Here is a 13,841-nt window from a genome sequence, read left to right on the forward strand (position 1 = left end):
CCTTTTGTCTCTCCCTGGTGAAGGGAATATTTTGATAGATTATAATATATAAACTACAAAAGATTACTTAATAGCTATAGCTGCCGTGGCCACACTGCTTTGAATAGTCCGCATTTTGTTTGACACTCTCTGTCTTTGATATTAAAATGAGATAAAGCCACCTCTCTGGGTAAACCCTTCCTGTTGTTCTTCATACAACATTTCATTAATGCTCCTGGGATGAATGCTGTACCTTCACTTGTAAAGACTGCCTGAGATAAAAAAAGATGACGAGAGAAGGAGGATTTTTCTTTGAGTAACAACAGGGAATCACAGAGATGAAAACTTCTGAAGGCCACAGCAGATGCAGAGAAGACTACATCTGCATAGATATGTAAACACCCTGCTGGGCTAACACTCACACATCAACACATCCATGCACATACAGTCTGTATGTAGCTTATTTGGAGCTGGTAAATGCTTGTCATTAACAAAAAATGATTTGCAGTTTAGCTATATTATGCTTTGTCATGGATATTAGCTCCTGTCAGCACAAATGGCAGCAATACTAAGCTATGCTGACAGTTTCAGTTCATCTTACTACTAATTTTTCAAGAGGGGAACCAAGATATGCTAAAAAATTTAAATCATTCGTACTAGTCTTAGATTTCAACACTGTCCAGAGGGGCTCCGTGGCCAAAAACAAAATCATAATACCAATGAAATAGTTCCTCCAATAGGTATATTATGATATTATTGCAAATTTATATAGGAGATAACCAAACAGATGTTTAATGCTATTAATTGTCCTCTACTGTTGGTGCATCTTATCAGACTAAACTCTTCACACGTGTAAAGCAAAGGTCTTAAAACCTCTGAAAACTATTTCCTATATAGCATTAAATATTCATTACTGTTTTGTATTTTAACACTTATAAAACTCTAAATAAAACCGATCTGCTTCATCAGGAGTGGATGTGGGTGTGGGTTGATTTCATTTTGATTCAGATATTGCTACCTCTTGATCGGTGCATGGAAAAACATGACATCACCCTTTTCCAACTCGGCCCAACCAATTTGCCGCCCCAAATTTTATTAACTTGGGCGGCAAATTGTGTGATCATGTAGGATCACATCACTCAAGTAAGAAGCTGACTGACAAAATTGGTTTTAAAAGCCTTAAATAACTAATTTTGTCAGTTTTTAAGTACAGTTTGTGTAGAATCATTCATTGTGACAACAGAAGACAATAAAATTATCACATCATCACATTGTGATACCACTGAGAGTTGATACTCTTAAGTTATTTTCTAGTGCTGCTGCCCATCAAATGTACAGCACTACTTTCTCCACACCTCTGACCCCGAAAACAGCCTGAACTTGAAAAGCCTTCACAGCATCGTGTTACTAACTGGAAAAACCATCCTGTCCGGTATGAAAAACACACACACATTCCAGCATGATTTACTGTCATACCTGTACGTATATATAGAAACTGTGTTTGTGTGATGTGTTATCACAAAGTAGACCGCACATCCACATGTCACGGGGGCCCAGAACAAAGGTCACATTCCTGGCATAAAAGGTCACATGCATGTGTCACGGGTCAATTCACAGTGAGTAGAAGGTTTTTGTGTTTGTCACTATCTGTTGTGCGCTCATTTCCTATGTGTTTATGCTTGCGAGTGTGTGTGTGTGTGTATGTATGTGTGTGTGTGTGTGTTCTGGGAAGAGGGTCATTCAGGTTTCATGCCCTGGTTGGCTTTCCTCATAGTAAGGGATACTAGAGGGATTTAGCTGTAAAGCCCGGCCCATTGTCCAGCTGGTGGAATGTACTGGTCCACTGTGTGTTAGCGCGTGTGTGTATATGTGCGCCGCATACCTGCATATGATAACGTGTGTGTGTTTGTGTGTTATGTGTGTGTCACGTCACCACACATTCTTGTGTTACCTCCTTCCAGTTTGTGTGACTGTATTTGGGAATGTGTGTCTCTTTGTGCCTTTGTGTGTGTCATGTGGTCGCCGGCCAGTGTTTGTGTTTTGCAGGCTCTTGTGTCTGTGGGTGTGGGTGTGGGTGTGGGTGCTGCTGTTACTATAATCACCTATAATGCTGTATCAACAAATGACTTTTCATGAAACTGTTCTCTGTAAATCACACTGTAGCTTCAGTTCTGCTCAGCATGTAGTTATAGACGACTCACCTGACTGAAAGGACCGAGATGGTTCAGAAAAAGAGACGGAGCCGTAGGCCGAAACGCTTTTTCTACTTATCTCAAAGTTGTCTCTGTCTTGTGGAGGATTGGATTATCTCCATTCTTGAATGATCATCCTTCTTTTGTGTTTACTTTGATACGCGGATCCCAGCCTCATGCGATCCATTAAAGTGAAGCGATATCATGACACATCATCGCCAGGTGCATACCGTATGTGAAGAGGTTATCACCAAGTCAACCAAGGAGTGTTTTTCCTCTGTTTTCTTTGAATATTTTAGTGAGATAAAAATATCCCAGCAATCCCCAAAACAAGTGCAAAGATCAGAAGAATATCTGAAAAAAATAATGCAGCATAAATGTGTTTTTCTGCCTTCTTAACCTGTTAATTGTCTTGCAGCCCCTTTAGCTATTAACTTTTTGCAATACTTGTCCATTTGACTTCTGTTTATAAAGAAAAAAATAATGCTTTCTTCATATAAAACAACTTAAATCCTGAATTCAGCAGAATTCAGCAACACCTACTGTACGAAAGCAAATTCACAAATATAATTTTTTATGTGTTTGTCATTAATATGAAAACATGGAGGGACAAGGAGGTGTATAGGTAACTGAAGGTCACATTATATTTCATTTTTTCATTTGTAGTTGCTACATATGGTTTGCAGACAGTGTGGAGTAATCTAATACATGAGGACCAAGTGTCCTGTTGTGGTCCACCTTAAGGATTTGGAGAAAAATCACCAAGTAAAGTTACTTTATTTTATCATATTTCAATTTACGGTATGACCTCTACTGAAGAGTAAACTACACCGCTGGTGAATTCTGTTGCTGTCATACTGTATCTAATGGATCATGTATGAGTCCTGAGGAAGTAGCATAGTTGCTCTATTACATACTGGACTAAGCTTGGTTGTGGGGGAGGACCAGATTGATCAGAATGATAGATTTTAATTATAAAATTTGAAGTATCTGTGTTGTTTAGGTTATGTGCTATCCATTATGGGCCGTCAGCGGACCCTTCGTAACATCAGCTCCCCAGACTGGGGGATCCGCATGCAGGCTGAGAGGCAGGCTGTCAACTTTGTGGTCCAAGGTAGGATGGTAGTCTGTATTTGGATCCCCATTAGCTTCCACAAAGTGGTCGCTAGTCTTCCTGGGGTCCACACAAAAACAGCATATATAATAAAACAAACAAATCACATTGATCAATAAAACAAGAAAAATTCAAACAAGCCAAATATAAAGATCAGAAAATAAGTGCAATAACTCTACATATGAAAAGGAAGACAATACAAACTTACGATAAAAACAGTAACAAAATGGTCAAAATTGGTTTCAAAACCTTTGAATTAGTATTTCAGTATATTTGTATGCATAAATTAATGATCCCTATCTTAATCTTATATCATAAAGGGAGGGACAGTAGCTATAAATTACATTTTTGTGCATAAAGCCAATTGTTGTAACACAATATAATATCTTTAGAGTAAAACATAAATATGTGTGTGTGAGAATTTGTATATTTATAAATCAGCTTCCCCTGTTTTCCTTGCTAACCATTGTTTGACTCTTGCAGGGTAACTTCATTCATCACAATGATTATCCCTCTGCAGCATGTTTGTGGTCGAACAGATGTGTGCGAGACTTTGTTTATGTGTACGTGTGTTCAGGCTCTGCCGCTGATCTCTGTAAGACGGCCATGATCAGAATCTTCAACCTGGTCTCGTCCTCTGACTCGATCTCTGCCAGGTACGACCACTAAATATTTTAAACCATAACTCTCAGCTTCTTCCCTCTCTTCTCTTCACACTGGCTCTTCAGACTTTACGTCTGGAAAAACACAGTCATGTCCTTTACTTACAGACAGGAACTGATTGAGTCTCAGAACACATAAGCAGCATTTATTTGTTTACCAGCCAACTAAATTTGTAGAGTTGGGAAGTGTCCCAAATGACTGCTGCTGTTACACGCCAAACATTCTGCTTGAGTAAATACACTTGAAGCAACAGCCAAAATATATCAAAATTGGATATTTGGGGATGTTGGGTGCAAATTAAAGGGAGGACTCAGCTGAAGCCGTTGTGGTGGTTTGTTGATGAGAATCAACCAAGTCTCACGTTATTAGTAGTAACTCCAGTAGTGGGTGGTGTGTTATAAAGCTGCAATGATTATAGATTAGCTGCCAACTATTCAATTAATTTTGATAATCGATTAATCGTCATTTGTATAGAAAAAATGTCCAAATTCTCTGATTTCAGCTTCTCAAATGTGAACATTTTCTGGGTTTTTTTGTCTTTTATGATAATAAACTTGAATATCTTTGGGTTGTGGATTATTGTTCGGGACAAAATAACACATTTGAGGACGTCAGTTTGGGCTTTGGGAAACATTCATAAATGTTTTCAGCATTTCCTGATATTTTGTAGACCAAAATGTCTACAAAAATGAGAAAATAATCCAAAGATTAATCAATAATAATCATTATTTGCACCCCTAGTGTGTTATGTTTTTCTGAATGTGTTTATAACTGCAGGCTGATAGCGCAGCTTCATGATGAGCTTCTGTATGAGGTGGAGGACTCCCAGATGGAGCAGTTTGCAGGTGAATTTACTGTTTTCAATATCAGCACCGGACATCAGTTATCAAATATTAAACTTTTATCAAAAACTATAACACACTGTACTTATGACGCCATTTGTATAATATTGTATAATAAAGAATACTGTTTATAAAATGTTACAGCTTCTTACTTCCTTTGGATATTAAAGTCTGTTTTTGTGAATTTAGGTGATTATTATTATATATATTTTTGTGTGCAGCTCTTGTGAAGAGAACTATGGAGTCCCTTCAGCACTTAGACCATCTAGGAGTTCATCTCAAAGTGAGTGAAAGGAACCTGCAATGAAAACCATTCAGTCGTACAATGGTGTCAGTTTTACACCTTTGTTCAATCATGGACACAAAGTTGTGGATTTTTTTTTTGCTGCTATGGGATCCAGGCTACTGGAGATGTGCACAGTAACAACCATGCAGCGTCATGGGGGGAAAAGAATAAGAACATGGCCCAAGAAATAGGCACATGGCGTATTCGCAGTGTTCGGTTTCGCCTGTATATGCCAGTGTTGTGATCAAAACACACACTTCTCTCTCTATTATTTTAAAGTTTTTCAAATGATGGATCAAGATACCTACTGTTGGCTAATAATGTGCCTCCAAAAATACGAATTAGTGATGTGAAACTATCAGCAACATTTAGGTGAGTGATGAAAATCAATGTCGGTCACATCTACACATGTATGCCAGCACACTGCCACCCTTTTCCTTTCTTCTGTGTGTGTGTTTACCAGGTCCCCCTGAAGGTGGCAGTCTCCTGTGGCAAGTCCTGGGGATCCATGTCTGAGCTTAACATCCCTCCAACATCTCCCTCGCCTTCTCTTTGAGTCCTCCTCCCTCCCTTCAGCTCCTCTCTGCCTCTTTTTCTCTTTCTACTTCTACCACCACGCCCCTGTACTGAATATACTTTACTTTCACCGCTCTAGACATTTTCTCTGCTCTCCCTCTTGTTCTCATCTTTCTGCCTTTCTGAGTTTCTTGTTCAGTTTCTCTGTTTCACTCAGTCTAGCTCTCTCCTCACTTGTCCTGCATCCACATTACTATGGAAACCAGGCAGCTGCAGCTCCTTCTAGCTCCCAGTTCTTGCTTTCACTCCATCCGTATCCGGGGGCAACGGCAGGAGCCACAGACTGGATTGCGCCAGTTCTTTCTCTCTCTGTCTCTCTCTCTGTTTCTCCATCCTGCAAAAAAAAAAAAAAAAGATTCCTTATCCTCCTCCTCTCCTCCTCCATTTTCACACTATCTTGTTAAGACCAACGCTGTTTTTTTCTGCCTCGTTGCCATGGTGAAGCTACATGTTTGAGAGAGTGCTTGGTATTTATTGGTTCATAAAAATGGTTGTTAATATATATATTTATTTTTTAAAAGCCATCCTCATATTTTGCTGGTAGCCGCTAAGCTACTGTACACATAAAATATATTGTTCTATAGAAAACTTCCTTGTATTTATTGTTATATGCTTCGTTCATGCTGAATAAAGCAAAAATATAAATAAATAAATAATTGTGTGAGCTCCCACTTGATAAACCCAGTAACCTCTCTCACCCGTTTTCATTTCTTCATGCAGGTTTTTTTTCTACGTTCACCAGGAACTAATCCTAAATTAATTGTTACAGCTGATTTGCATGTTACATTTTAGAGCAATTGTAGAGCTTATGCTCTTATTAACACAAGCGTAAAACACTTGAAGCAGCATAATATCCTCTCAACATCACAACATTAGAAATTAAAGCCATAGCTCCCTGGCAATATGTCTGTGAGCATTAATTGTCTGTGACCAATTTAAGATTTTTTTTAAAAGTCTGTCGTATTAAGCTTGTGTCCTGTTATTTTAATCACATGAACCCATGCTATATTTAAAGGATGCTCTCTCTAATAAACTTCACCCATGTGTTGGTTACATTCAGCTGATTCAAAGCAGATGATCTAATTTTGCTCGACCGTGAGCATCCAGCGCCTCGCTCTCTCTCTCTCTCTCCCTAGCTCATCTTTTATCCGCTCACTTGGCTCTAGCCCACTCTCCCCTTTGTCTTGTTCATGCCTCTGTCACACACACATTCCACAAATGCTCGTTCACAAGCCTTCACACACTTCAGAAACACACGCCCACACCTTTTATCCCCACTCCACCCACCCACGGATGCACGCACGCACACACACAGTCGCGGACTTCCAGGCACACTGCCCGAGTTTCCTTGTCTCTGGCAGTCACAGTAAGACTCTTTTTGCCCCTTTTATACTGTCCTCCAATTAAGACTCTTTAAGCCTACAAAATGGGTCTAGGCATAACTGTATGCCTTGTGACATTTTAAACAAAGCCTAACCCCTATTACCTATTTGAAATGTCACCTCATGTTGGCTGCTAATTATAGGAGTTGTCACTTTTTAAGTCGGCACAAAGGTGGCATGCAGGATATCCAGCAGCAGTTCTGTCTTGTCATGTATTTACATTCCTCTAGTTTCTTTTTCAGTGGGAACGGACCTTCACTTTGCCCGTTGAACCCACTGACAGGAATGTGCTCTCCATGTGTGTGTGTGTGACTATGCTGATGTGAGGGAAGCTTTTCTCACCAGGTCAGTATGAGCAGTTCAGAGCCAGAGCAATGGACAGTGTTATGGAAATCTGCCCCTCTATTCTCTCATTGTTATGTGGTTTAAGGGTGCACGGCCTTCCCCCCTTTGAGAGGGGAGCGTGAGACTGGTATGTATAAATTCTAGAGGGTACTCTGCGCTTTTGGAGTAGGGGTGTTCAAAGTAGGTATGTAGGTAAAACAAATACCAATAAAGCTGTTTTGTAGTGTTCTACAAATTCCTTTGTGCACTGTTGTAGCCATTGTGCAGGGTGCAGCAGCATACCAGCACTGCACCTTTGCACAATAGTCAGCTGAAACATTTTCATTTTTGTTTATTTCAGCTGTGAAAATGGTCTGGCAACATATGAGGGATAGAATAATTATTACGCCATGCGAGCCATCCTCTACTTCACTAAAATTGAATTAGAATTGCAAATGCAGGAAAGGAACTGATTGACCTCCTCTATATTTCTTGAGCGTTAATATCATTTTGAAGAGGCGAACGAGGTTATGAGTGTGTTCGTGAGTGATGCCTTCGCTTTAATGACCTGTTCCATTATCAGGAGCCGAGGCCTGACGGTCCCCCGGAAGACTCCAGTTGTCAGGGGTAACAGCATGAGCTTCCCCTAGCTACCATGGCGACCATGAGATGTGTAAGTACACCCCGCGGCACATATCCTCACGGTGTGGTTGCTGACACTCATATGTAATATTTATCTCATATTATTCTCAATGTGCATCATTTCCCTTCCCGTCTCTGATCTCATGGCCATTAAGGAAAAAAAAACTGTTTACTGGTGCAACATATAAAAGCTTAATGCATCGTCATGTTTAATTGATACAATATATGTACATCCATGTTTCAATCATAGTCATCATAATGCAGGAAATCCCATCTTTACATCTATACAGTGTTCCTTTTGTTGTCAGTATAAAAGAAAGGGTTAATAATCACAATAATAATAGTAATCCCGGTGTCGTAATACAGCACTCTTCCAAAGGAATGGCAGAAAGGGAACTGAAAGCTAATAGACCCCAATAAAAATCAGGTTTCACTGCAGTCTCACTGAGGTCGGGGCAGACTGGTTGAACCAACAGCGCCTGAACTATTTTACAGTCTCCAGACTCCATCTCTGATATCCTTCTTTATTTCAAGCACTGGGAGACGGTGCTCGACCAATAGATCTGCTAAATCACCACACAATGCTCGGCCTCCGTAGTGTACACGAGAATCAAAGCCCACACCGTCCCTTTTTTATAATTTTTGACCCCGCTATTCCTCTTTTTCATTCACATCCCTTCCTGTCAGCTTTCTAACCCAGCAGGCCCCGAGCAGTATTTACTCACTCCTCCCCGATATGGGGCCTCTTTTCTCGAATTCCTCACAGTAGCCAAAGCACCCCTCCTTCCCCTCCAGGTCCCCTAACCCCCAATTACAAAGTTCCCTCAGTTACAATTTAACTCCCTTCCCCCCTAAGCTCATCCATCTCATCTCCATCTATCCATCAATCCCTCCTTCCTCTCCTCTATCATGGCCGGCTGGTTGACCTGCCTGCCTCCCCACAGTGTGGCTGCATATCAATCCCCTGCTGTGCTTTGTGCGGGTCGGTTTCCTGGCAACAGACAACAGCCATGACAGGGCTCCAGGGCAGAGAGAGCCGCTTGCATCACAGCAGCTTGCTAGCTTGATAGCTCAGTCCAGAACCACTGATATTCATGGCCATGGCCGGCGTGAGCTATAAGCTAACAGTGCCGCCGCTGTTGCAGTGACAGGCTCTCTCTGACGACTTGAGAGTTCAAGCAGACAGACGGGACAAGGAAGGCTGTGTCTGAACCCATCAGTGAGGGCCAGAGACACCGGGGCTAAGATGGCGAGCACTGTAGTCCCCGAAAGTGGCTGTAAGTCAGTACAGGATTGTTGTGAGGTAATACAGATGAGGACACCTGCATTACTATAGAATCTCTTTATTAGTGCTGTAAATATCTTTAAAATATAATTTTATATATTTTAAATCCACAGTTTCTGTTACAAAAGGAGTAAAAATGACCCCCAGATGCTATTTACAGTAAATATACTTTACAACTTTACAGTTACTAACTTACAGATTCAAAAAAAGACTTTGAATCTGACTTGTAAGAAAAGTCAACAAGGTTAAGAGTTGCGATTCTGGCAGCTGCAGCATGTTTTTAATTGATTATTCTCAATTGTACTGACAGAGTGGTGGTAGTGGAGATGCAGTGCATGTCTCAGTTAACCGGAAGTCTTTGTGGTTAAATAAAAGCTCAGTTAAGAGACTTACACTAGAAACCACTTTCAGAGTGTGGCTGCGCCATCTTTTTCCTGTCTGCTTGAACTTGCTCATTTTATAGCGTCCATCATCCCCCTCTTGTCATTTCTCCAATTTCCTATTGACATCTGTACAAATATGCAGAGGTACACCTGTGTACTTCAACTTCGAGTTTTAAAAAACACGTCTTTAACACCTCTTTGTAAAGAAAAATACAAAAAACAGAAACATTTTACAATCAATCACCCCCTCAGGCTTCTATATGAGTGGTAACGTTGCAATGCCAATACCGTGATGGCATCACTGCCACTAATTGATACAGTATAAGGGTATAACATCAATGCAGCATTTCATGTTTTTCATAAAATCCTAGTTGATAGTATGTAATTCATTTTGTAGTTTTGTCTGTTTGTTTGTATTTATTGCTTGATTGGATGGCACGTGGGCAGGATTTTTTTCCAAATAATACCAAGTAAGTACAGGATTGTGTTGAACAAAATATAGCCACATAAGGAATAAAAATGCAGCAATTACTGTCACCTTTGGCAAATTTCCACCTCAAAAAATAGCCGTGGGTCATAGTACGAATTATACATTATGGTATCATCATGTCTTGTATATATGCTTATGATACATACAGTTGGTAAAACAGGAGAAAGAGAAACTTTATCCATATTCTTCATAGGAAATGTAAAAAATCAAAACTACCTGTACCGTAATAGCAAAACAAGACACAGTTGTGCTACAAGTGCTTATGTGTTCTTGGCACCTGTGGCCTCAGTCCAGAGTGAGTCCTTCTTTATTAGCCACAGCGGAGCAAAATCCTCACCAGAGGTGGAGAGAGAGAGGGAGTCCATGCTGTGGAGCAATGTTGCCGCAGACCTCCATCCCACTGCCCCAACACATCCCCCCCCTCATTTTAACTGCCAATGTGCCACATTCCTCCCTCACCCCTCGTACTCCTCGTTAGGTGGAACGTTCCAGGTGACAGCCATCTTCGGAGACAAAAAATGAACTCCATCAGGATTGGTTAAAACTAGCAAAAAAAATGACAGGTTGCAGTAAATAATCAGCAATAGATGGAGATACAGCTATTTACAATCACACAAAATGTCTAACATCTAATGTAGTGATTTAGTAACTTAATGAAAGAACCAATAGCTGCTTTTCACCTTTTTTTCCACTGTTCATCTCATTCATAAAGTAAAAAAAAAAAAAAAAAAAAAAAAAAAAAAAAAGCATCAAGGAAAGATTTAAAACATAAAAAAATCTTTCTAAGACCTTAAATGTTGGCAGTTTACATTCATGCCTGTGAGTGCTCGCCCCCCAAGGCTGTTGAGCATTGACACACACCATCAGAGTAACACAACACACCCACAGGATCTGTACATTTGTGCAGTTTTGAATTCTATGCTCCTTCACCAGTAGATAAACCTAATGGAATACTGATCATGAGAAATACTGATATTTTTTTTTACCGTTTGGTTATTTTAAATGGTCAGAACTGAATGTGGCCACGTTTTTAGGATTTATAAACTGCTGAAGTTGAAGCTTTGGATTCAATAGTGTCAGTTTGTGCCTTTGTGTCTGCCATCAGAGAGCATCAGATGATCATTTTTGGGTTCTAAAGCACTCTAAAATAAAAGAGCCTTCCTCAGCAGGGAGAGGCCTTTATGCAGCACACCTTCTCAAACATCAACCAATAGGAAAGCACCCTCACAGTCAAACAAATCACAGAAAAACCAAATAGAAAACGTGTGAGATTGATTTTTTTTTTTTGGATTGTACATCAGCAGAACATTTCTGAATGAGGAATGGTTTGTAACTAAATTTACACTCTGGTGGAAGTTGCATACAGATTCATTTCTACATTCTAACATTAAGTATGCATTAGCAAATTTGAAATGGGAGGTGAGACTTCACAGGGCATAGCATTCACATGAAGTAGAAAACAAACATCGCTCAGACTATAAATAAATGCATTATAGTCAGTGCACTTCATCTTTACAATTCAAAATCACCCTGTAACTACCTTAAGCCATGCAGTCCACAAGCTATTTGAACTCCAGCTTTTGATTCCAGTGCATAAGGCCTTGGCAAAGGCGCTTTGAATGATATTACCTTGGTTCAGAGTATGTACCAGTATGGGGTAATAATTTCTCCCAAAAATACATAAAGGAGCATGTTAAATTTCATCAGGCAAAAACTGAGATTGGCAGCAGCAGAAATGGCTCAGAATTAACAGTTTTCACATTCTTCCACAAGATCCAGACCACAGTTTATTTTGCAACCCACCTCAGCAAAGCCCACCGCTCATTCTCAACCTTCAGACCTCACCCAAGTACATAAAGCACATACAAAACCACCTGAATACACTGGCAGCAATAACTGACTTTAAATGATAACTGTTCCAAATTTTAATGCGTGAGGACGTCTGAAGCCTCAACACGGCTGACAACTACACTTCACAACTGTCATATTAGATTTTACTTTAGGTGAAATGAAGATGGTTAATAGTCTGCTCTGTCGTGTGATTCTTATATTTGGAGAAAAACTGGCAAGAATATTGTCTTGTTCGTACTGTAGTTTGGCTGTTGTAACCTGCTATTTCCTGCTTAGTTTAGTTTTCAGTATTCTGCCTCAAAGTAGGTCAGTGGTAGCTGTTGCTTCAGATACGTTACAAAATACAGTCTGGTCCTTTTTAGGCTTTTCAGCATCAACTGAGTTAAAAGCAGAATCATCAAGGAGGTTTGAAGCATCCTCCACGTGTTGGCCCGATGAAAACATCTGATGTCTTTTTGAAAACAATACAGTTTGATGCTTTCGGCGCATTTGCGGCTCACTTTTGCGTTGTAGGATTTCATAGGGAAATCTTGGGTCGGCTCTAATTAAAAGACAAGGAACGTGTCAGTTGTTTAACCCCCTCTAAACACATCACATTTCACATGGCTTGAACAAAGGGAGGGATATACGTAGGCGTCTCAAAAGCTTAAAGTAGCTAAGATCAACTTTTATCCATTGTGGGGATTATTATGTAGATCCTTAAATAAAATTAAAAAAAATGATTGTGGCAAGTATAATCCAAAGTTAGATCCAAAAGAAAACAGGTATGTGTTGTATACTTTTAGCTTACATAACTTGAGGTTCAATCACGTCAACTGCAAGATTCATAAGTACTGCAGGGAAATACATGTTTTCCTTTGCATCATTTTGTCAAAATGCCCATTGACGATTTTATTCCTGACAAGTGTTTGGGATCCTTACCACAGGCTGGCTTAATAGAAGAAGAGCTCTGACACTTGCGGTCTTAAGCCCGCTCTCCCGACATGATCAAGGAGGGAAACTAACTTTTATTTTTTTGTCCACCAGCTAGTGCCCAATAAATCTGAATATGAATAGCCACTTTCATTCCTGCTGGAATGGGATACAACTTCTAAAACAACAAAGATTTATGAGCACTGGCTAGCGGCTACTCTTCATTTCACACCCTCGTCTTGCTTACACTGAATTCATTTAAAATAAAGTAAAGAAATTATCAAAATTACAAGTCTATGGTTCCACTGTATGCCATGTGCTAGGAGTTTCTCCCCTAAAAGTTATATTTGCATTCAAAGACACATTTTCATGCAAATGGTACAATTTTTCTTTTTTTTTTTTTTCCAAACAAAGAAACACGCATTTCTTTTATATGTTCATCTAAAAAAGAAGCTTATTTTCTTTTTATATATATATTTATATATAGTATATGTATATCAGTTAAATTTTTTTCTACACTTTTCCAGGGCAGGCACCGTACACACACCGGGTACAGAGGCATGCCACACTTGCATTGCTTTTGCATTCTACAGTTGGTTGGCTGGCAGGCGAGATGTCATCCAGGCAGTGCTGCAGTTGGTGAGTGCTTCCTATGTTTGCACCAACTCTGAACACACATTTTCTCTCTCTCTCTCTCTCACTCTCTCTCTCTCTCTCAGTCTTCTGCATAACATCCATACACACACAATCACACGTATCATCCTTGCGGCCAGGCACTAATCTGTCCCGTGGCCACAGAGGCAGCGTCACACTGCCCAGATGACATCAGAGTAGGGGGCGGGGTCAAAGGTTGGTCCAACAAGCTTCAAATGGAATAATAAAAGCAGTGCAGCAAGGCTCTGTGGCGCATGCAGAGATGG

At 40.0% G+C, this 13,841-nt stretch overlaps 2 protein-coding genes across 4 annotated transcripts in view; both read left to right on the forward strand.

The window, feature by feature from the left end:
• Positions 1–6,593, forward strand: part of poln (polymerase (DNA directed) nu) — a 70,873-nt gene extending 64,280 nt beyond the window's left edge. For 2 of the 3 annotated variants that reach the window (XM_042402411.1, XM_042402412.1), the window contains exons 24-28: positions 3,175–3,285; positions 3,863–3,941; positions 4,726–4,793; positions 5,012–5,073; positions 5,540–6,593. In XM_042402411.1, coding sequence (XP_042258345.1) covers positions 3,175–3,285; positions 3,863–3,941; positions 4,726–4,793; positions 5,012–5,073; positions 5,540–5,632 — 413 coding nt within the window. In that variant the 3' untranslated portion in view covers positions 5,633–6,593. The other variant, XM_042402413.1, reaches the window with a different exon arrangement.
• An 830-nt stretch (positions 6,594–7,423) lies between these two features.
• Positions 7,424–13,841, forward strand: part of nelfa (negative elongation factor complex member A) — a 65,608-nt gene continuing 59,190 nt past the window's right edge. Inside the window, exons 1-2 of the mRNA XM_042402419.1 lie at positions 7,424–8,031; positions 13,449–13,560. The gene's annotated coding sequence lies outside the window, so the exon portion shown is untranslated. The remainder of the gene's footprint in view (positions 8,032–13,448; positions 13,561–13,841) is intronic.

Source organism: Thunnus maccoyii, chromosome 22 (genome assembly GCF_910596095.1).
Source record: "Thunnus maccoyii chromosome 22, fThuMac1.1, whole genome shotgun sequence".
In the NCBI taxonomy this organism is placed as follows: Eukaryota; Metazoa; Chordata; class Actinopteri; order Scombriformes; family Scombridae; genus Thunnus; species Thunnus maccoyii.